Genomic DNA, 21420 nt, shown 5'->3' on the forward strand with positions numbered 1-21420 from the left:
TGACTTGTTTTTCTGAAAGTGCCCTACACACAGTGAAGACCAAAAAGCCTGTCAGGTCAGCACTTGCCTAGACAGAGCACTCCGTCTTGAGGCTCGTCAGAGTTCTGAAATGAACCACCAAATAATGAGGACAAACTCAGCCTCGTTTCTAAGCATTCTTTGAACATTTTCATATCTTTTCATAATCAAATAAGTAACCAACATACAAGGTAAAATGGGACAGGAGATCTTCAAGGAAACCCTGGGCCCACACAAAGAAAAGAAACTCTCCCAGGAGAGTGAGAGAGCACTCCATGGAGAAAGAGGAGCATAATTTAAGAATTCATTCATCCATTCATTCAACTACCCTTTATTGAACGTCCACACATGCTGTACCTTAGTACTGTCTCACAATAAATTCACAAAAATCTGGTTTAAAATCCTGGATTTTAAACCTTCACTAACTATGTGAACTTTGGCAAGTTACTGAATCTCTATGCTCCCGTTTTTCCAAAGGCAGATACCTATAACGATCTCAAGTTTTTGAAGTTTGGTAGGAGAAAGGCTGTAGAAAATGCCGGGTACAGTGCCTGATAGATGCACCGTACTCTGTGAAACCTCCCTGCTGCATCCTGAAGAGCCTCACTTCTCTCTGGAGAAGGAGAGAAGGAAGAGGGAGAGGTAGGTGGGGAGGGTAGAGGACTTGAGAGGTGAGAATGAGAGGGCTGTTGCAGGCAATGGAGAAATAACTGAAGAGGATAAAGCAGATTATTAGTCTAGAGCAGTGCTGGCAAATCAATGGCGCATGTGCTACAACGGGCTGTTCTTATCATTGAAAGCTCTGAAAGGTTCTCCATCACTGGTCTAGATGCACTAAGGCCCAGCACCAGTCCCTCCTTCTCTGAAGCTGCAAATCAGTTTGGTTGGTTGGTTGGTGGGTTGGTTTATATTTAGGTGTTTGACTCAGTAGCTACTTTCCCAGCTCAGTTCATTTTCTACAATTCGATAATTTTGTCAAATGGAAGAGACTAGAGGAGTGAATTAGAATTTCTTAATTTCAGGAAGTTTGCTAATTCATGTTTGAGGGAGAATAAAGGAGAATAGGTGGGAAGGCAGAGGAGGAGACTTGGCGGAAATGTGAGAGTCACCACTGAGAAGAAGGATGAGAGTCTTTCTCCTGCAGTGGGCAGTGAATTACCAAATGTAAGAACACGTCTTCTGGGAGAAAAGCTGCCTCTGCTCTTTCCTGTACCCCTCCCCTTGTGTTTGGCTCTGCAAGCATCCCCACGAATTGGCTTATAAATTTGGTTTATATCTCCCTTAGTCCTGCCTCCCTTTATTACACCACTTTACTGCTTCTTTGGGGCTGAGACTCTAAAATTTGGGTCAAATGTTCCATTAAGTTAACCACTTTAGAATACCAATAACACTCTTGCAGCACTTTTCATCTTCGGGTGGTTCGCAAACATCTCCTTCTTCACTAATGAAGATGAGTTGAATATCTATAGTGTCTACAACCACAGCTATTTAATCATTGTCTGATATGGGAACGTAAGACAAAATGCAAGACCAACAAAAAAGTGTATTACATTTTAAACTTGCTGATGCAAACTTTTTTAAACATTCTTTCAACATGCAGGCAGAACTGATGGAACAAAATCCCAGTTTTTGTAATGAAAACAGCCGTAAGATGAAAAAAAAAAAAATCTTGGGAGTGATTTTTCTCTTCCTATCTTATGGGGTCCTTGTGAATACACTATTTCATTTTATTTTTATGAAAGGTCATGACAAGAAAATTATTGCCCATATATTTTAAATAAGCCTTATGGTGATTAACCAACCTGTTCAAGTTTCACATTACTAAGTATTTGTGCTGAGACTTAATTTGGAGCCAAATTATTTCTTTCTAGGAGGCTTCACACCTAAGCTGTGACATAAATGGGGCTCCAAGGGGATGCCTTGTAGGAAAAACAAAAGAATCAAGCAGGGTGTATGTTTTCCTTACTCTTTTAACTAGAACAGTTCCACAAGTAGATTACATCTGGGGCTTCCATGTGGCTTTCCATAGTTCAATTTCATGGCACAGAGCAAACAACATCTCCCCTACTGCTCATGAGCCAACTAGATTGTGAGCTGTACTCCAAAACTACACTCAACAAACCCGCAAAGCCTTGGTCATGGCAAAGGTGGGTGCACACTATCATCTCTTTCCCTTGTCTGCCCCCACCAACCTCCGCCTTTCTTGCTAACTGGCTATTCTGAGCCACTGGAGACACCTGATAACCCTGCACGCACCAGCTTGCTCTCTCCCCCAACTTCCTTTTGCTCTATCTGAGCCATGCTTAGCATGCCTCTTCTTTTACAACTGTCCATTTTCTCCTCTGTGTGTCTCTCTGATGCGTCAGCACACGTGCACACAGGACTGTAAGCTTCTCGTGGATAGGGACTCTTGTCACCATGATGCCCAGTGCCAACACTTGCTCTGCACCTAGGATTCCTGAGATCCTAAGTGTCAGTTCTTCAGCTCTTTGATCTTTCTTTTGTTACATCATACTCTGTCCCACTCCTCCAGGAGAAGTTCTTCGCAAGTTTTCTCTGTCTTCTTTCTTCTCACTTGCACTCTTCACTTTCCCTCTCTTTGATCTTTCTGTGAGCATAATACAACCAAAACATAGTTGAAAAAAAAATAAGGCTAGGTAGCTGATTTTTTTAAAGAGTTGAAACTATTATTTCTGAAGGGAAATTAAGCAAAGTAATTTAATACTGAGTGACTACATTTTTTAAAGTGTCTCTAGGTTCAGAATCATCATAAGACTTCAAATGCTGCCTCCATTATAATTGGCTTTTAATAAACCTACCCTGAAAACTTTATTCTCTGTTTTCATTCTTCAAAACTCAAATCAAATGTCACGTTCCACAAACCCCTCACTGATGTCTCCAGGCAGGCACCATCGTCTCTTCCGAACCCTGAACCTTTGTACAGTTAGCGCTGTACAATTGTAGGGCTGTACAGTTACATTTACTGAAGTGGATTGTTTGTGCACCTCTGTTTCACTAAACTGAGAGTTGTTTTGTTTTGTCCTTTCTCTGTAGCAGCTAATAAACAGCCTTTCCAGGCATGCTGCACATGAATAACTTTCTTTGCCTGTCAAATGTCAATTTAAATTATTGAATGGTCACCTTGGATTCAAGAAAAAGTCTAATTTTTATTCAATATTTTTTCTATTTTTAGAACAGAACTGTTTTCCACTACTTTTCACTGAAATTTGAAAGGCTTCTATTTTTAGCTGTCTTAGGAATTGTATAGATTTTTTTGACAAAATTAAGAATCTTAACTGAATTTATAAATTGTTTCTGTGGGAAGATACATGTTTCTTGTTCCACGGTGTTCATCAGGTACAAAAAAAAGTGAAATTTTATCCATAACTACACAGTATTACTTTTCCCAATATCTCACACAAACTAAGAAGGCGGGGATGGGAGCCCTGTATTTTACTTTCTAATTCAGAAGCTGTTCCTTTCCTTTTCCCTGATGACCGTCCTTGTTCCTGTCCCAAGAGCTTTAGCGCATCTCAAGAATTTATCTCATTCTCCCATGGTTTACTGCTTGCAGTTTGGTTCTCTGTTGTGTGCCTTGCATCCATGAATCCGTTATTTATGTAAGTGTGTTTCCCGTTGAATCCACTTCTCAGAGGATGAGCACTGTGCACTTTTCATTGTTGATTTTTCACAACGGGATTTCGAAGCACAGCACTAAGGGGCGGAGGGCATTCGGGTGTCACCTAGGAACTGCTCCCCGTTTCCCGTCTGCTGTCACTGAGCTAAAACGTAGACAGTGTCCAAATTTCAGGCTTCACAGCCTCTTTTCTCTCGTTTCCATCTTCTATTCTTTTCTCCAGAGATGAAGAGGAGTGAGATAATCGTGCCAACAAAACATCCTTTTTAATCTTTATTGTTCTTGTCTGGGTGCTTCACTATGAGACGTCAATTATTCAATGCTCTGAACAGAGCTGTCTTTGCAGGGACAAATGTTTTACTCATCTGGCTTTAGAAATGCTCCTTTTCTGTTTTCAGGCTACAGTGGTGGCTGTGTCGCCATGCGAGGAAGTCATCCCCTTGGTCGCTGGGAAGTGAAGGACTGTACACACTTTAAGGCAATGTCCTTGTGCAAGCAGCCAGTGGAAAAGCGGGAAAAGACAGAACATGAAGAAAGATGGCCCTTTCAACCCTGCTATTTGGACTGGGAGTCCAAGCCTGGCCTGGCCAGTTGTTTCAAGGTGACACTGAGGTTACTTAGGCATTCTCAACAGTGCTGCAGTGACTCCAGTCTGATCTGTGTATCAAAACTTCCTTTATTCCAACACCTTTTGCTCCAGAACAATGTCTGGCACATAGCAGGTGCTTAATTACTTTTGCTGCCTGTCTCTGTCCTTTCATTTATACAGTATTCAAATAATTTTAAGGGAAATCGGGCTTGTCCATGGTGACCTCATGAAGACTGGTATCTATCTGTTAACAGAAATACCGTGTGCCAGTATTAATCCCAGGAAAGCGCCATGCGCTGGTTATCAGCCGGGGCGAACGCTGAACTCCTGACCTAAACTCAGCTTCCAGAGTCTGATCCAGTGAGACAGAACAGTCACACAAATCAGGCAAAGCAGCGTTATTATTCAGAGATGGACTTCAAGAAGCATAGGATCTACGGTGGGCTGATCCCCCCAGGCTCAGGAAAGCTGCTCAGAAAACCTCTCTACACATGCCCCACCTGGCACCACAGTGCCAGAAGTACCCCTCTCTGGCCTTTATACCTCAGACACCACTGGAATCCCTGGGCTAAAGCATTGCAGGATGTCTTGTTCCTGAAGGAGTAAGTTCCTCTTTACCTCAGGATGTCGAACTCTTGGTACATTCTATCCCCCAGTTGCAATAAAGAGGGAGACAGGCTGAGTCCGCCAAGGTCATTTAGGGGCCTATCCTATAATATTGAAGTTCCAGTCAATGTTATACTTAGTGCTGGACCAAGCATATACCAAATAAAGGAGGCCAGCATTCACTGGGTATTAATATTGTTTGTAAACCCATGAATAAAGTACTTATTATGGAGCAATACAATTCTGCTACTGAGGATAGCATTTATAGCTTGACACCTGATGATCAAACTAATACATTCAGTTAGTGTGTCTGTGTGTTTATATATGTGCATATGAGTAGAGAGAAAGAGACAGTGTGTCTCTCTTATTTGAAATGCTTCAAACCAGAATTGCTTTGGATTTCAGATTCTAAAATTTAGTGAGATAGCTTGGGGATGGAATTTAATTCTGAACACAAAACTCATTTGGGTTTCATATATACCTTATATACATACACTGAAGATAATTTTATGCAATATTTTAGCAACTTTCTTCATAAGATAAAGTTTTATACATTAAACTGTCAGAAAGCAAAAATATCACCATCACAAAAGGTTTTGGGTTTTTAGAGAATTTCAGATTTTGGGTTTTCAGACTAAGGATGCTCAACACACACACACACACACACAGGCACACACACCAATTATATGTGTCTATATACATATAGATAATATCCTTGTAGAACTGTTTACTTGCAAATCAGGTTTAGATCCTAGATTTAAATCAGTTCCTAAAATCTTCTTATCAGGAATTTTTCAAAATACTGTTTTTGAAATACTGTTCTTATGTTTGGTGGATTTCTTTTGGTTTATTGTACAAAGAGAGATTCCCTAAGTCCGGGAGAATGTTCTTTAGTAGTTGGGCACGTGCAGAACAGGATGAAGAACTCAAACTTCTCATAGATTGCAGCTCATAGACGGCATGAAATAACTGTGCATACTCTCCATTCAAAGATACATGTATAAAACCCTACATTAAATTCATAGGCTCAGAAGTTACCAGCAGAATGGTAAGTTAAACCTTTGAAATAAGTATATTGAGGCTAGTGAAATGAAGTGATGTGCCCAAGATCACAATTATTAATTGGCAGAGTTGGAATAAATCCCTAGTCTTCAGACTCCTGGCCTAGTACTTTTCCTACAATACATCATCCTGATGTGTCAACAAATGCATGGTGTGTTTGATGTGCATGGTGGCAGGATTTATGAATTTAGAGGGACTCGGGAAGAGGTTCCCAGAGGAGGCAAGTTTTGACACATAATTTTAAAAGATGGAAAGGTTATGCTGTGTTCCACAGGACCTGGAAAGCTATGTATTCTGGTATCAGCACAACAGAGTTCAGTGAACGCTGGCCATAGGGTGTACCTACCTGGCTTCGGAGGTTCAGATTTCACGCTGGACAATAAAAATAAAAAGGGTGAAGATCAGAAGCCCTGCGTCTTCAGTCCCTCACCATGATTTTAAAAAAAGCCAAAGTAGACACACTACTTGACCCTTCATCTGAGAAGCATCAGAGAACTGAGACACGGCTGAATACAGCACCTGCTGTCTCGGCCAAAACCCAAAGATCTGCGCCAAGCCTCAGGCCCCATTTCTCATTACTTGCTGTGGGTCAGCCTGATTCGTGATCATTCATCTAGTTCTAATTTGTCAGAAGGTAATCTTGCTGGGATAGAAATTCATGGATTCTAGAAGCAAAGAATCCTGGGTCTAGTCCCAGATCTAGTCTAGTTTGTAGCTTTGTGACCTGAAATCCTTAACCTTTTTTAGCCTGATTTTCTTCATCTCTTGACAGTAATTGAGTGAAAAATATATGCCAGTGGTAGATTTTGTAGGGGGGAAGCCTTCCAGGAACTCATTTATAAAAACTGTATGTTGCGTTCTCCTCATGAATTTGTTGTGAAGATAAAATGAGCTAATAATTTTACAAGGACTAGGCACACTCTAGTTCAACAAATTTTACTTCTGTTAGATCAAGCTTTCAAGAAAGTAGTAAGGGGAGGCTGGGGATTTAGCTCAGCGGCAAAGCGCCTGTCTGCCAAGCACAAGGTTGTGAGTTCGGTTCCCGGTACCGGAGAAAAACCAAAAAAGAAAAAAAAAAGAAAGTAGTAAGGGGTTGGGAATGCAGCTAACAGTAGAGTATGTGCTTAGCATGTGAGAGGCGCTCGGAACAAACCCACTTGCATGCGTGCACACACACACGAATGAAAAGCATAATATTGCTGTTTTTTAAACAGAATTAAACAGCCACACCTATCCACGATGGCATTATTTTTCTTTTACTGTGCAGGTGTTTCATAGTGAAAAAGTCCTGAGGAAAAGAACGTGGAGAGAAGCTGAGGCATTTTGTGAAGAATTTGGAGCCCATCTTGCAAGCTTCGCCCATGTTGAGGAAGAAAACTTTGTGAACGAGCTTTTACATTCCAAATTTAATCGGTAAATGCTTGCTGATTGTCAAAACTTGCAGCTGAATACTCTATGTCCTTGTAATGGCTTCTTGGCGATGAGTATCCCAAATTGCTGTTTTAAATTTCAGGATCTGTTTCACGTGGTGGTTTTCAAACTGCTCTCTGATGCTTCCAAGGGTCCTAGCATCTCAGAGCAGAGGGAGTAGATGGCCAGAGAGCTGGGGTCCCTGCTTGCTGACTCATCAGATCAGCTCTCCCTGCTAATTATTTTCTATCTTCTGAGAGCTCATTTAAGATTTTATTTTTTTAAAAAATTCTAGTGATTGAAAAAGGAGCCCATCCAACTCCTAATTTTACATTGGAGGAAACAGGCATTCACTTATTTGTGTCTATTTGTACTTTCATAAACTCTCCAATTCCATAGAGTTAGAAACTCAATTAAGTTTAAATTGGAAGAAACCTAAGGTCCTGAGTTAACTCCCACCCCACAGAGGAATTCCGCACATTCCACCACAGTGGAATTCATCTAGTGTCTACATAATTTCTTCCTGTTTAAGAATGCCCCTCGCCTGGGAGAAAGCCCTTTCTATTGTGGAAACTGGCTTCAAAAATTAGCTTTCTAGTAAGCCAGAAACCTACCACCCTCAGTTTGTAGCTGGAGCAGTACAGATAAGTCTATGGTTCTGTGAATTATTTGAAGGCAGCCACCATGTCTCTTTTCCTGAGTCCTCCCACCACTTGGCCTCTTGGATGTTCTTGTCAGCCAGTGTACATTTTGGGAGACTCTTTGCTGGAACAGTCACAGTTACAGTACATGTATAGCTGGCTGGAGATCCAGCTGGCAAAATCTTGCCCTGAAGATGTGGTCTAAGGGTGGCATATCTCCAAGGCTCCATATATTCATTTAATGAAAATAAATGTAATGCTGAGATAGGGGGAAATATAAGGCCCAACCTGCTAGATGTCAGATACGCTGTGTTCATGTCTCCTGAAATCAAAAGACAATGGAGGTTAAGAGCAGGAAATGTTTACTGGGGACTAGAGATAGCTCCTGAGAGACAGGAGGGGTCCAGGAAGTGGGCTGCCACTGAGGCTCTTTGTCAGGAGTAATTTATACAGCAAAGTCACCATGTGGGTGCAATATGGGCCAAACTGCAATCAACCTGTAGGATTGCAACTGTAGCTGCTTAGCTAAGGTTGATCCAACAGGGAAGCGAGTCATGTAGCAAGGATACATGGAAGGAACAAAGGCATTTTTGGGAAGGGATGGGTCCGGAAGCTCTGCTCATCCACCTGAGCAACTGATGCCCATCTGGACTTCCTGGACCAGGTGGCGCTAAGTACAGTAGAATTCTAAGTTACTGCTTCTTTAGGGAGGCATGTAGGCCTGGCCTCAGTATAATGATATACTTCTCGTGACAATTCTGATGTCTGTTCTTTCTGCTGACTTCTTTGAGAGCCCAGTCCCTTTCTGACAGTATATTAATTTCTATCTAACTTAGCCACCTATAATAGTACCAGACAATGTGCTCCAACCTCAAGAAATCTGCAGGCTCAACAAAACACTTGCCTGAGTCTCAAAGAAAATGCACAACTGTTTTTTGAGGAAAAACTTAGCCTTTGCCATACATTCTTTGTAGGATATTCCCATAATGAAGTTAATATCTAACATCTATTGGGTTATACATCTTTAGCCCTTACAAAAATAATCTTAAAGGTGGAAGTTTTAGTGACATCTCCACATGTGAGTTCCATGAAGTATCGCATGAGAAAAAAGTACAAGGTCAAATGTGATTACACAGCAATGTAAATGTTGGAAATTTGTTATATAGTTGGATAGTATTATAATCTTGTGAAGGCTTCTAGAAAGAAGCTCAAAACTCCTTTTTTTCTTTTTGAGAAAATCCCATGGAACTGCTAGTTTATACAAGAAATTCTGACTTGAAGCTACAGTTCCAGAGTATAGCGGATCCAATTGGCTTGGGACACCTTTAACACAGAAGCCTGTGGTCCCACGTAAGAGCCACTGAAATCAGACTCTCTGAGACTAATGCGTAAGAAGCTTCCTGGTTAATTTTAGATTACTAGCCAGGTAGAGGGCCACAGATGCAAAGGATGTGGGTGGTATCCAGTGTTCTAGGTTGTGCTGGGCTTCATCACTTCAGCACCTTGCAAAATATACTCACATATTCTGTCCTTAGATTTTAGTGACGTTTGCCCTGTGAAATAACCACATGCGAACTTCTTCCCAGTCTCTTCAAGATCAAATATCACTATGTCCTTTCTGTTTACATAAGTTCTCACACTTGACATTTCTACTAGAATGTGCTACCAAGTATCTATCAAATTATTGATCTTCTAAAAAAAAATTATTGATCTTCGACTACCCAGGGAATTCAGTTAAATTACACATGTGTGTTTATTTTAAAATCATACAATCTCAGGAAATTTTCCAGTAAGAAAAATAAATATAAATCTGTCTTCTGTGAGCTAGTATATGACAGGAAAAAATGAACTCCAAATAAAGTGGGAGAAAGGAATAAAAAATTATCTGCACAGGAAACATGATATGGATGTCCAGCTTGTGCTTTGGAGATTAATGTACCTGGCTTAACCTTAAGGTGGTCAGTCTCAGCTTCCCATAACCTTGAAAGCAACGTTTCATCACAACAGCCACAAACCAGACACCAATGATCACTCAGACTTTCTCAGTTGCACTGACTTTAATTCGTAGCATTCAGGCAAATTAGGTCAAATATCTGAGAAGCAGTGCTTCAGAATAGGCTTGCTTCTCTGCACTAAGCAAAATAAAGCATCTGTCACAACTTCTGAATCTCTTAAATGTTTAATTCTTCAAAATTATTCTCAGAAAATTATCTTAGTGAGATGGTTCATTGTACAGTTAGGCTTTATTGCTTGATTTATTGAGTACTCTGTGATTTGACATATTTGTACTGGGCCTAATAGGACGGAAGATGGTTCTCTGCGGAGCTTCTTGCCAAGGCTAAACCAATGGTGACTGCTGAAATTAATCTACCATGGCCCAGGCTGATGTGCTGCAGAATTATTTACATTGGGATCTGAAAAAACCCAAGCCTACTGTGTACCTTTTATTAAGTGCGAATGATGGTGATTAATTCACCATCTCTGATATTCTTTCAGAGAATACATGAACATTTGAAAAAGGAACTACCAATCAAAGCACAGTAAAGTAGTATGAACAGTGGAGCAAAATAGTAAATAAGTATTAAAGTAGTAAAAAATCCTCTCGGGAAAACCTGTCCCAAAATTTGTTACCAACCTGGTTTCGTGTGTTGATGTCCTAACTGCAACGCATTGCCGTTCCTGGTGAGAAAGTCATGTTCTCAGTGTGGGTTGACTTTCCCCCAGCGGCACATCACTGATGACTAAACCACAGAAACTGAGAGAAACAGAATGTGAGTCCAAATCGTTTCTCAATTCATTTCATAGCAGAGGGTTTTGCACATGAAAAATGATAAATAAAATTTTGTTAATTTGATCAGTCCTACCAGTAGCATCAGCTGTTTCCTGCATACATAGATATTTTGAAAGATTTTTTGAACTTCTTGTATAATGTTGTGAATTTGATGGGAAAGGCAAAGTGTGTGTTTCTTTTCTTCCTAGGACAGAAGAAAGGCAGTTCTGGATTGGATTTAATAAAAGAAGCCCACAGAGTGCAGGTTCTTGGGAGTGGTCAGATGGAACTCCTGTAAGTACTTCCAAACTGGCCCTAGGACCACTGGTAAACTGAGCAAGGGAACCTAGAAATAATGTCCGTGTCTCTCATGACAAAACTAGACCTTTGTACCCAGAGTTATTTTGTCAAGGTCCTGGAGAACTTTTGCTAGCCAGATTGTTCTGACACTGTTGCCCTATCATGTCTCATCCTGAAAACAAAAAATTTCCTCCAACCATCTCCAGTGTGAACAGGCATCTGACAGAGAAGCAACTGTTCTTTAAAATAATACCATTTACCCCTTCCTTTCCTACATGGTTCCTGATTGTGTGAACACATGGCCTTTTTCCACGTCACAATGACAAGAAGAACATTCTGGAAAGCCATTTTCAGTTTGTCTCACTCTAAAAGGACAGAAATGCCAACCTCAGAAATGTCACCTCTATCAGAGGAGTTGTTCCAGAAAGGAAAAATAAAAATCTTGCTTTTCATTCAGCCTCATACTTGCAAACCTCTGTAAAACACTGAAGCAGTATCCCAGATTAAAATGGGAGTCATCCCAGGGCATGTGTAAAACCAAGTTATGAAGTTTCCCTTGTGAAACAGGGCTCTAGTAAGTGAGCGTGTGACACGGCCACTGTTTATCAAGCCCTCACAGTGCTCCATGCACTGAGCTGCATGCCCTCCTGCAGGATCTAAGGATGTCATCCCTTCCTTACAACAGCTCGCTGCAGTGGGCAGCAGAATAATTAGTAGTTTGCCTAACATAATACAGAGGAGAGCCAGGATTCGCACACAGATTGCCAGACTCCAAAGTCACAATGTTATGATATCTCCAGACGGCAAAATATTGGTACCTAAATTTGAAGTAGAGCCTATAGTAGATCCTATACTGAAGCTCACTATATAGATGGGGTTCAAACTTCTGGCCAGGATGGGATTTATTTGTAAAAGTTCAATGCTTCTAATGTGAGCCAAAATAACAATAGGCATATGCTAGACAAAAATGATTATAACATCTTCAATACAGTATTGCCTTTCGAAAAGGGCATCAGAAATGCAGCAAGCAAGATCTGAGAGACCACTCAGATGCACCCATCCTCTGCGCTAATGAAGGAAACAAAGCTCAGAGTGAAAGAGCCATTGGCAGGCATGGTGACGTATGCCTGTAATCCCAGGCTGAGGCAGGAGGATCACTTTGAGTACAAGGACAGCCTGGGCTACAAAGTGAGTTCAAGGCCAGCCTGAACTGCATAGTGAGACCCTGTCTCAAAAAGAGCATTAAAGTCAATATAACACTTGAAAAACAAAATGTGGTACAGAGAGGTTGAGAGTACTTGGTTTTGTTTTAGTAACTGGCAACAGAAGATAAATAGATAATTAGGTTCAGATGAGAATAAGGCCATGAAGCAGTGAACTGAGGTCCGTACCACTTGCCTCTGTACAAAATGAAGTCAAACCTACACTATTTTCTGAACCCACAGATACAATATGTTAGGTGAATTGTTGCATGGCTGTGTACATGTTTGAGGAGGAGTATAAGTGGCTTCAAAACATGCTTTTCCCCCCAAATCTTTAGCCCAACTTTACTTGTGGTCCATCCACTCTTCTGTCAGGCACTTATTATACAATTGAGAAGACTGACTCTTTGTTCAGAACCCCTATTATGTGAGCTACGTGGTTATTCATAGAAAGTGTTTAGTCTTGATTACAAAGCTAACTGTAGCTTATTTAGATATTAGCAACTAAAGGCTTAGCATATATGTGAAAGAATCAACATCAAAGGTGATACCCAGACCTGGTACATTCAAGAGCCTCTAAATTTACTCAGGTTTCCAAGACTAGACTAATCCTGCTAGTTAGGAAATAGAGCAAGTTCAAAATAAAGCTTGCACCTCATTTCTTCCTTCTGGAGTAGCCTGCTTCTTTTTTAAAACAAGCATCTTTGGGGAAAAAATTGCTAAATACTAATTTGTTGTCCTTCACAAATGTGAAACAACCTTTAACTGGAGTGACATCCAGACATTACTGAAGCTTTCTCTAGAAATCTATAATGACTTATGTGCATGGATGCCTTTTTTGAACTTTTGAAACTTGTTATGGAGGATTATCATTAAGGAATAATGAACTTCGTCTGCTGCAGGTTATCTCTTCATTTTTAGACAATACTTATTTTGGAGAAGAGGCAAGAAATTGTGCTGTGTTTAAGGCAAACAAAACATTGCTGCCCTCACACTGTGGCTTCAAATGTGAATGGATATGCAAAATTCCAAGAGGTAAACATGTTAATAAGATTGTTACTACATGTTTGATTTCTAAATGTATAGGAAGAGTTAAAAAATTCAAGATCTAAGCACCCTGAACTGCAAACCAGCAATCTGTATGATGAACAAAATTGCACCCTTTTCCTAAACAATGTATCATAGGGAAGTGAGAAAATAGCACCAGCAGAGTACACCAGGTTAATTCACTGGAAATAAGGGTAACTAGTTAACACTGAAGAATATGTACTGTACAGACATAGTCAGAAGGTAGCACCACTCTGACATCGCAAGTAAGTGAAAGTGACTGTACAATGAATTAGTGAAAGCGTAGCGTGTGACACACAGTAAGTCTTCAGCAAGTGTTCCTGTCCTTTCTTTAATCAGAAACTTCTCTAGACAATCCTCTTCAAGTATGCTTCTGAACAGCACAAAATATTTTTCTTTTAAATGGCTTTTAAAAAGATGAAATACAGTATAGTATGTTTAGAGTTGAAGTAATTGTGACAGTACACCTTATGAATAAAGGTCAGTAAAGGTCATTTGCTTTCACTTTGCAGATGTGAGACCCAAGGTTCCATTCTGGTACCAGTATGGTAAGAACTGTCCTGGTAGTTCTCAAATTTCTAATTCTGTACCTTGGAAGTGCTAGTATATACTATTTATTCTCACATTCTCTTAATTGAGTGTCTTGTGTCAATCTGGAGCTAATTTGTTCAAATTAATGTCAATAATTAATACTCAAAATAATTATTAAGTATGATTGAAGACTAATATCATAGTTTATTCTCTTTTTCTTGACACAATTTTACAATATGTATCTGTCTCTGACCTTTGAATAATAGTAAAATTTTCTTACATGAGGTAGAACAAGAGGAAAAAGCAAATTATATATTTATTTAGGTGTGTGTATGTCTGTGTATATATTCATAAATGTATGTATTTGTGTACCTTTTTAATGCTAAGTGACCAGGTTAAAATTGAGTTCAATCATAACATACCTTATTTAAGCCTGCATTATATCTCTCTTTTAAAATGTCATTGGTACATCATAGGTATACATGACGATCGCATTCATCATAGGGAATTCGCACCTGTACGTGATATATCTTGCTGCTTCTGTGTTGCCAATCCCCTCCTCCCTTCAGCCCCTCTTCCCCTTCTTAGTGCTGCAACCATTGGCCTCATTTATTTTTCTTTCAGATGCGCCCTGGCTCTTTTATCAGGATGCGGAGTACCTTTTCCATACCCATAACTCAGAATGGGCTTCCTTTGAGTTTGTCTGTGGCTGGCTGCGTGGTGAACTTCTCACAATTCATTCTGCACATGAGCAAGAATTCATCCACAGCAAAATAAGAGTGGTACTTGAGCAAAATTCACCACGAGCAATTCAGCTTGGCACCTTCTTCTATACTGTTTTTAAGTCTGACTTCAGACGTTCAAGTTTCAGTAAAAGCCATAGGTTTTTGAGACTTGTTCTTCTCGCTGTTACAGAGGTTGAGAGAAAACAATGAGAGACAGGTTTGCTCTGCTGCTCAATCATTTCACTCCTCTTCATCTTTATTAGCAAAAATGGGCTAATAAAGAGGACTTCGGCTCGAGCTCTCTGTGCAATGTCTATTGTTAGTACATCTTGCGGATGAGGAAGAAGTTAAACAACTTGGTCACACAGCAGCTAAGTGGTGGAATTCGGACAGGAGGCCGTGCCACCTGACTCCTAAGGTCATTTGAAAACTCTCCACTGTGCTGCCTGTGACCACAGAACAGCAGAGCCCACAGCACATGGGCGCAGAGAGTCTGCCTTACGCCAAATGCCACTTCTAGACTCCCTCCCCAAGGTGGCTGTCAGCTCCGTCTCAGACAAGGCCAGTGAAGGATTCGTTTGAGTTTTCCAGCAGAGTTTAAACACCCACGCACCTTTTCTAGGTTTTCTCTCTTCACCTCCCTTGGGGTTTTGTTTTGTTTTATATTGTTTTGTTTTTTCCCAGTACTGGTGATGAACCCAGAGCCTTTGCACTGAGCTACATTCCTAGTTCTTTTCTGTTTGTTTTGTTTTGTTTTAGTTTTGAGACAAGATTTAAGATAGAATCTCACTAAGTTGCTAAATTATGCAGACTGGATAAGAATTTGAGATCCTCCTGCCTCAGCTTCCCAGAGTGCTAAGATTAGAGGTGTGCACCACCACACCTGGCCTTACCTCTTCTTTTAATTCATCTCCTAGTCTTTGGGAAGTAGGAAAACATTGGGGATGATGGAGCCAATACCTTCCATTCAAGAATTATAGGGCTCATGGCTTTAACAGTTTAGAAGTCACAGCCAATACTATTATCTAGTTGAAGACTCTGATCTCAAAGTAGATAAGCCTTGTAGTGCTTTTTATGGAAAAAAAGTGACCCCACCTATGACTGTGTTAATATATAGAATGTCCTATTATAAGGGAGTTACTGCCTGCAGGTAAAGCCCAACTATGCCATAAAAGAAAATTTTTGGAGCATTTAAAATGTCGAGGCTGAGCCAGGGGAAGTGGACTGCTAGAACAGAATACCAAGACTGGGTTGGGGCTCACAGACACCAAAATGTATTCCTCATTGTTCTGGAGGCGGCGTGTCCACGAGCCAGGCACCAGCAGGTTCGGTGTCTGAGGACTTGTTTGCTGGTCCGTAATGCAGCTCTCTCTGTGTGACCAGAAGGCAGGAGGATGAGTTTGCTCCCTGCGGTCCCTTCTACAAGGGTCAGATCACTCACTTTTGTGGAACACCCACCCTACAAATGTACGCAGAGTCAGAAGAAGTAGTCATTAAGTACTTTTTAAATTACATATTTTTGTATAGCTACCCAGCGAGGAGTAACAAGTAGAAACTGTAGAAAACAAATAACACTTAGTTGGAAGCACTAATAGAATTGCTAATTATGAATCACAAAACTGGGTATAGCTTTAAAAATCTGAAGAAAAAAATTAACAAAATACTTCCATTTTAGAAAAAGAATAAGTCAGTGTTTCCTCTCTCAATCTGAATAATAGACCACAGGACATGATCAGAGTGAAGTTGAGGTTGGTTTTTGGTTTTGGGGGGATTTTTTTTATCGTGATAGTCAAATTAATGTCAAAAATGTAAACAGTTGTAAGCACTTAACAGTTCTTCAGTATGAACACCTAGCCAATCAGTCTATTTGGCTAACATTTTTACATTGTGTTGTGCAATTTTTGCATTTTAAAATATAAATGACAATTTATTGGATTTTTATATCATTATCTTACATTTTATTTCTAAATACACATAAAAGAATACATAAAATCCATTAGTCCTCCTCAAAAATCTAGTTTTAAACTCTTAACTCAGTTTTGTCAATTTTTATGAAAACATTTTAAAAGATGACAGGCTATTCTTTTTTGTTGTTTTTTGTTTGTTTTGTTTTGTTTTGCCTTGTTTTTTGAGACAAAGTCTCATTCTGTAGTCCAGGCTAGCCTTGAACTCACTATGTAGCCCAGGCGGGACTCAAACTCTCAGGATCCTCCTGCCTCAGCCTTCTGAGTGCTGGGATTACAGGAGTGTGCCACCACACCCAGCACGTTATTCTTCCTTAGGTAGCTTAGTAGATTAATATATGTAAGCTTGTTGGGTTTTATATCTTTTTGGTAAATTTTCTTCCCATATAATGCTACCTGTAATGGCTCTGTATATACAACAAGACATAAATGATTTTATAAAATGCATCACATTTCTTTTGCAAACACATATTAATAAGGTTTCCATTGTTATAGCCTTATACCTAAGCTAAAATTTAAAACATCTATCTTTCACAATGGGATTTTCACACTGGGTATCTTCTAGCTTGTCCTGTGAAGTTCTGTGCCATAGCACAACAGGTTGTGATACGCCGTGTAGGAGATTAGCAGAGCATAATTGGGGTGGTAATAAATATGCCACTTAAGATGCGGTAGCTATAATTCCTCTTTAAAGGTCCTTAATTGGGACAGTGAACAATCAGGCCATGATTTCCACTGTTGTTGCACATGAGACTTCTTTAGATGGAATGAAATTGTTGTGGTTCTCCCACTGAGTTCACAGCTGGTCTCAGTGGACCAATTCCGAAGTCTGACAATGGAAATCTGAATTCCGCACGAAAGAACACGTCCATGAAACAACACCTCTGGGATCCAAAATTACTGTTGTTCCATTTTGCATTATTCTCAAATTGCTGATGTGGCAGACAGCCACACTGTTTAAGGAGTATAAATACCTGTTTATAAATTAGAATGTTAGCAAGTTATTAGGTTCCATTGTGTGATGGCCTGAAATTTATATGGAAAAATTGTATATCTTAAAATTTAATCCCAAGTCTTTAAAAAAGAAATGAGTTTGCAAACCTAATTATATAATGTCTTCAAATTAACAGATTTCTAGCATTATAAAAACTAAACTGTATTTCACACACATCTGCACGCATAGTACACACACCATACAATTTGCTGATTTAGAACTTCTCAGAGAAATCCTTATAGCCTCTTCCCCTTTTATAGTTAAATGGGGAATTTCCATTTCCTGGGTCATAAGTCGGGCAATCATACCTGCTCTAACGTGTGTGCGCACACGCATATACATGTGTCAGTTTTACACCTTACTCTGCTGAGGCCTGAGTGATTAATAATTGGTGTTAAAATACACAAAGGATAATTTTCTAGTTGCTGAACCTGAAATTCTGCAGCATCCCTTTATCCTATATTGTGTGTCTCACTGATTGCTAACACTCTTTAAAGCTTAACAATCAGACTAATACCTAAAATTCAAAATCTTTACTGATGTCTTTGTAACAAGTTGCTTTTCAAAAAGATATACCTATAATGGGCTTCCATAAATCACTAAGGGAATAAACCACTGATGTTTTAGTAAGAATAATAATTCATCTTCTATTTTACTTTATATCACCTTTTAAACCCCTTTAATCAAGTTAGAAAATTTACTTTTCCAGTTGTATGAAACTAAAACTATTTTCAATGCTTGATTCAATTTTTCCTTCATAATGAGGAGGGAATATTTTAGGGTAGTGAAGTTTCAGACTTTTTTAAGATGCTGGGCCTTGGTTATTCTTCCTTAGATAACTGGGTAACATACTGAAGAGTAGAAAATCATTAGCAGCAGTTCCATTAATCTTAATAGTGAAAAGGAAAACAAGGAGAATAAATGCTGACTTCTTTCTTTCTTTTTTTAATAGTTATCAAAGTATGGTACAAATTGGTGGATTGGACTTCAAGAAGAAAAAGCCAACAATGAATTTCAGTAGGAATCGAGATTAATTTGCATTTAATTTTGTTTGACAAGTTTTATGTGCAGAATGATTGGACTAGATCTTAGTGATCAATTTGTTGACTATCCATCTGACATTATCTTTAACTTGTAAATTTTTCATGTCTCTGGCCAAAGATGTGTTTTTAAAGTACACACACACGGAAACATCACCTCAACCTTTGTCATAAACACATCATCACCTCCAAAAGCTTCCTGCCATTGTAATTATTTGTTTATTTTTGGATAAGAACACTTTAGAAAAAATCTACTCTCTTGGAAAATGTGTAAGTGCACAACAATACAGTATTGTTAACTGCAGTTACTGTACTATACATGATTATTTTTCTAAATTTCACAAAATATTAATCTTTCAACCCATACCCCCAGAGGTCCAAGAATAGTGTTGAAAACAGAACATGCAAAAATGACATGACCTTCACATTTTTAATTTTTCTACAGTTGGAGTGATGGGTCTCCATTAATATACCAGAACTGGGACAAAGGAAGAGAAATATCTGTCAATAATCAAAGCCAGAGATGCGGCTTCATTTCTTCCAAAACAGGTTATTTTATTTAATCATGTTTTCATTTATAATACAAACTTTTCTAGAAGCTTGAACTCTCTTTTATATTGTATCAGTTCAGTGAGAAGTGTGATTATTTTTATTTTCAGTTGACTGTGTTCAATTTTATCAGTTTTACGGTTTATAGATGGTCATTCCTTCTGTTTAACTGATGTAGTCATCTTTTTAAAAATAATTTACATCTGGATAAATCCTTCTTTATGAGCCAAAAGAGCACCAAAACTGAGTCCATTGAAACTGCCAACAAATATACCTGACAAGTAATATTCTCTATGAAATTTCAGAGTGGACCTATTTTTTATCTCTTGCTAGTATCCAATTTATAGCTGGCCAAACATTGACCCTCTGTGAAAACTTTCATTCAATTTAGTATTCTTTTTTTTTAATACCTGGCATTAATTGCTGCTTGCTTTGGAAGAACAACTGTTTGCAAATTGGACTTGAAAGCACATTTACGTTGAAGGTTTTTTTTTATTTTCATCAGTACAGTGTTGTTTGGGTTGATTGTTCATTCATACCCACCCACACTCTCTAGCCAATAAAAGATAATGATATCCCCTTCTCTAATAGATTCATAAATAATCTGTGCCTCAGGTCAGGAAAGGGGTAAGTGCAGAAAGCAGTCCTTGGTGGGAGGGCCTCAGCAGTTAGGAAAAGAAAACCCAGGGTTAGTCGGCTTGCTTTTGCCAGCAGATGTCACAACAGCCTACAGAAAGGGCTGTTTGTGCGCCTGGGAGAACAGCGGCTGATCTGCACTGAAACAGCATTCCAGCCCCTCCTTCAAACCCAACATCTTTTGGGCTCATATTTCTAACACTGAAAAACTGAACCTGCCTTTGCAATCTGCATGCACTCCATCCTCTTCCGGAATTGATGATCTGAATGCTAAAGAATTGGATCCTCAATCTTTACTGTGAAAATACAGCTCTTCTGAATTAAAAAAGAAAAATCAGTTTGCAGAAGGCCAAGGATTTGTGAATATATCTTACTGAGGACAAACTTATGTGTGAATCTATTTTATTGGAGAGTCAGTATTGAGAAATACTACTTTCTTAGAAGTTCCTGAGTTAATTTTTAAATTATTACACAGTTTGAGTGTTTCTTACTCAAAGTGCTTGCGACCAGAAGTATTTAAGATTTAGGGTTGGGTTTTTTTGTGTGTGTTTTTTTAATCTGAGAATATTCCCATAGGCTTTATTGAAATCCCAAAATCTGAAATCTGAAATGTTTTGAAATCTGAAACTTTTTAAGCATTATCTTAGAGCTCAATAGTTTTTTAAATTCATATTTGTAGATTAGGGATGTTCCCAAGTTTTCTTTAGAAAACCCAAGTTTTCTAAAGAATTGTAAATGATCATCTATTGTTTTAGAATCTTCTTTCTCTGTACACTGAAGCTAAATATGGTAAGACAAAAATGTTACTCAATAAACATTATTTTGTTACCCAAGTAAAATGTTCTCAGGACTTACTCAGTTCTGTGATTTCCATTGTAGCATTTGTGTAGTTAGTTTTATTTATGTAGCATTTCAAAACTTCCATTCTTAAATTAGAATCATTGACTTGGCATCTTGCCCAGTCAGCTCTTGCCACTAGGAACTCTATAATTACTAGTTAAGTTTGGTTCAAAAAAATTATGAAAAACTCTAGCAGTCACAAGAACAGTAATCATTAGTGAATGGCCACAAAGTCACTATTGTTTCTCAGCCATGTCTAACCCATTCCTCCCGCAGGACTCTGGGATAGTGAAGAGTGTTCAGTGTCTATGCCTAGTATTTGTAAGCGAAAAAAGATTTGGATCATTGAGAAAGAAAAGACTATACTAAAACAACATGGAACATGTCCCAAAGGATGGCTGTACTTTAACTATAAGGTAAATTTATTTCCAAACAGTTGCCTTTGTTTCTTTTTCTCAGATACTCATTTTGGAAAGTAATCAAAAAGCGGGGATGGCTTTTAAACATCATGAGTTAGTCACAGAATCTGAAATGTCTTTGTCAACGTTTTGTGTAACAAGAGATTTAAGAAATTTCCCATTTTGGAGAAAACCTTTTGGAACAAAAAGGTTTGGTTTATAACAAAAGGCTTTGTGGAAAACAGCCTCCCCACCCCTTCCCATTTGTATACTCGGCTTTTACTACAAGCACAGTCATTCATTGTACTGTACGGTTGGTACGGTGTGATGCGTGTGCATGTCTGTGCAGTAAGTGCGTGTATACACATATGGATAGATGTGTGTGTGTGTGTGTGTGTGTGCGCGCGCGCGCGCATGTCCCTGAGTGTCCAACCCTTGCT

The 21420-nt window shown here is 39.1% G+C and overlaps 1 protein-coding gene across 1 annotated transcript in view; it reads left to right on the top strand.

Annotated features, from left to right (window-relative positions):
- Positions 1-21420, top strand: part of Pla2r1 (phospholipase A2 receptor 1, 180kDa) — a 111450-nt gene that overhangs the window by 71289 nt on the left and 18741 nt on the right. Inside the window, exons 12-20 of the mRNA XM_005393355.2 lie at positions 4054-4256; positions 7180-7325; positions 10943-11027; positions 13138-13270; positions 13816-13851; positions 14459-14616; positions 18470-18534; positions 19003-19106; positions 20859-20998. Coding sequence (XP_005393412.1) covers positions 4054-4256; positions 7180-7325; positions 10943-11027; positions 13138-13270; positions 13816-13851; positions 14459-14616; positions 18470-18534; positions 19003-19106; positions 20859-20998 — 1070 coding nt within the window. The remainder of the gene's footprint in view (positions 1-4053; positions 4257-7179; positions 7326-10942; positions 11028-13137; positions 13271-13815; positions 13852-14458; positions 14617-18469; positions 18535-19002; positions 19107-20858; positions 20999-21420) is intronic.

The sequence above is a fragment of the Chinchilla lanigera genome, unplaced genomic scaffold (assembly GCF_000276665.1).
Source record: "Chinchilla lanigera isolate Chin_1 unplaced genomic scaffold, ChiLan1.0 scaffold00048, whole genome shotgun sequence".
Classification (NCBI taxonomy): Eukaryota; Metazoa; Chordata; class Mammalia; order Rodentia; family Chinchillidae; genus Chinchilla; species Chinchilla lanigera.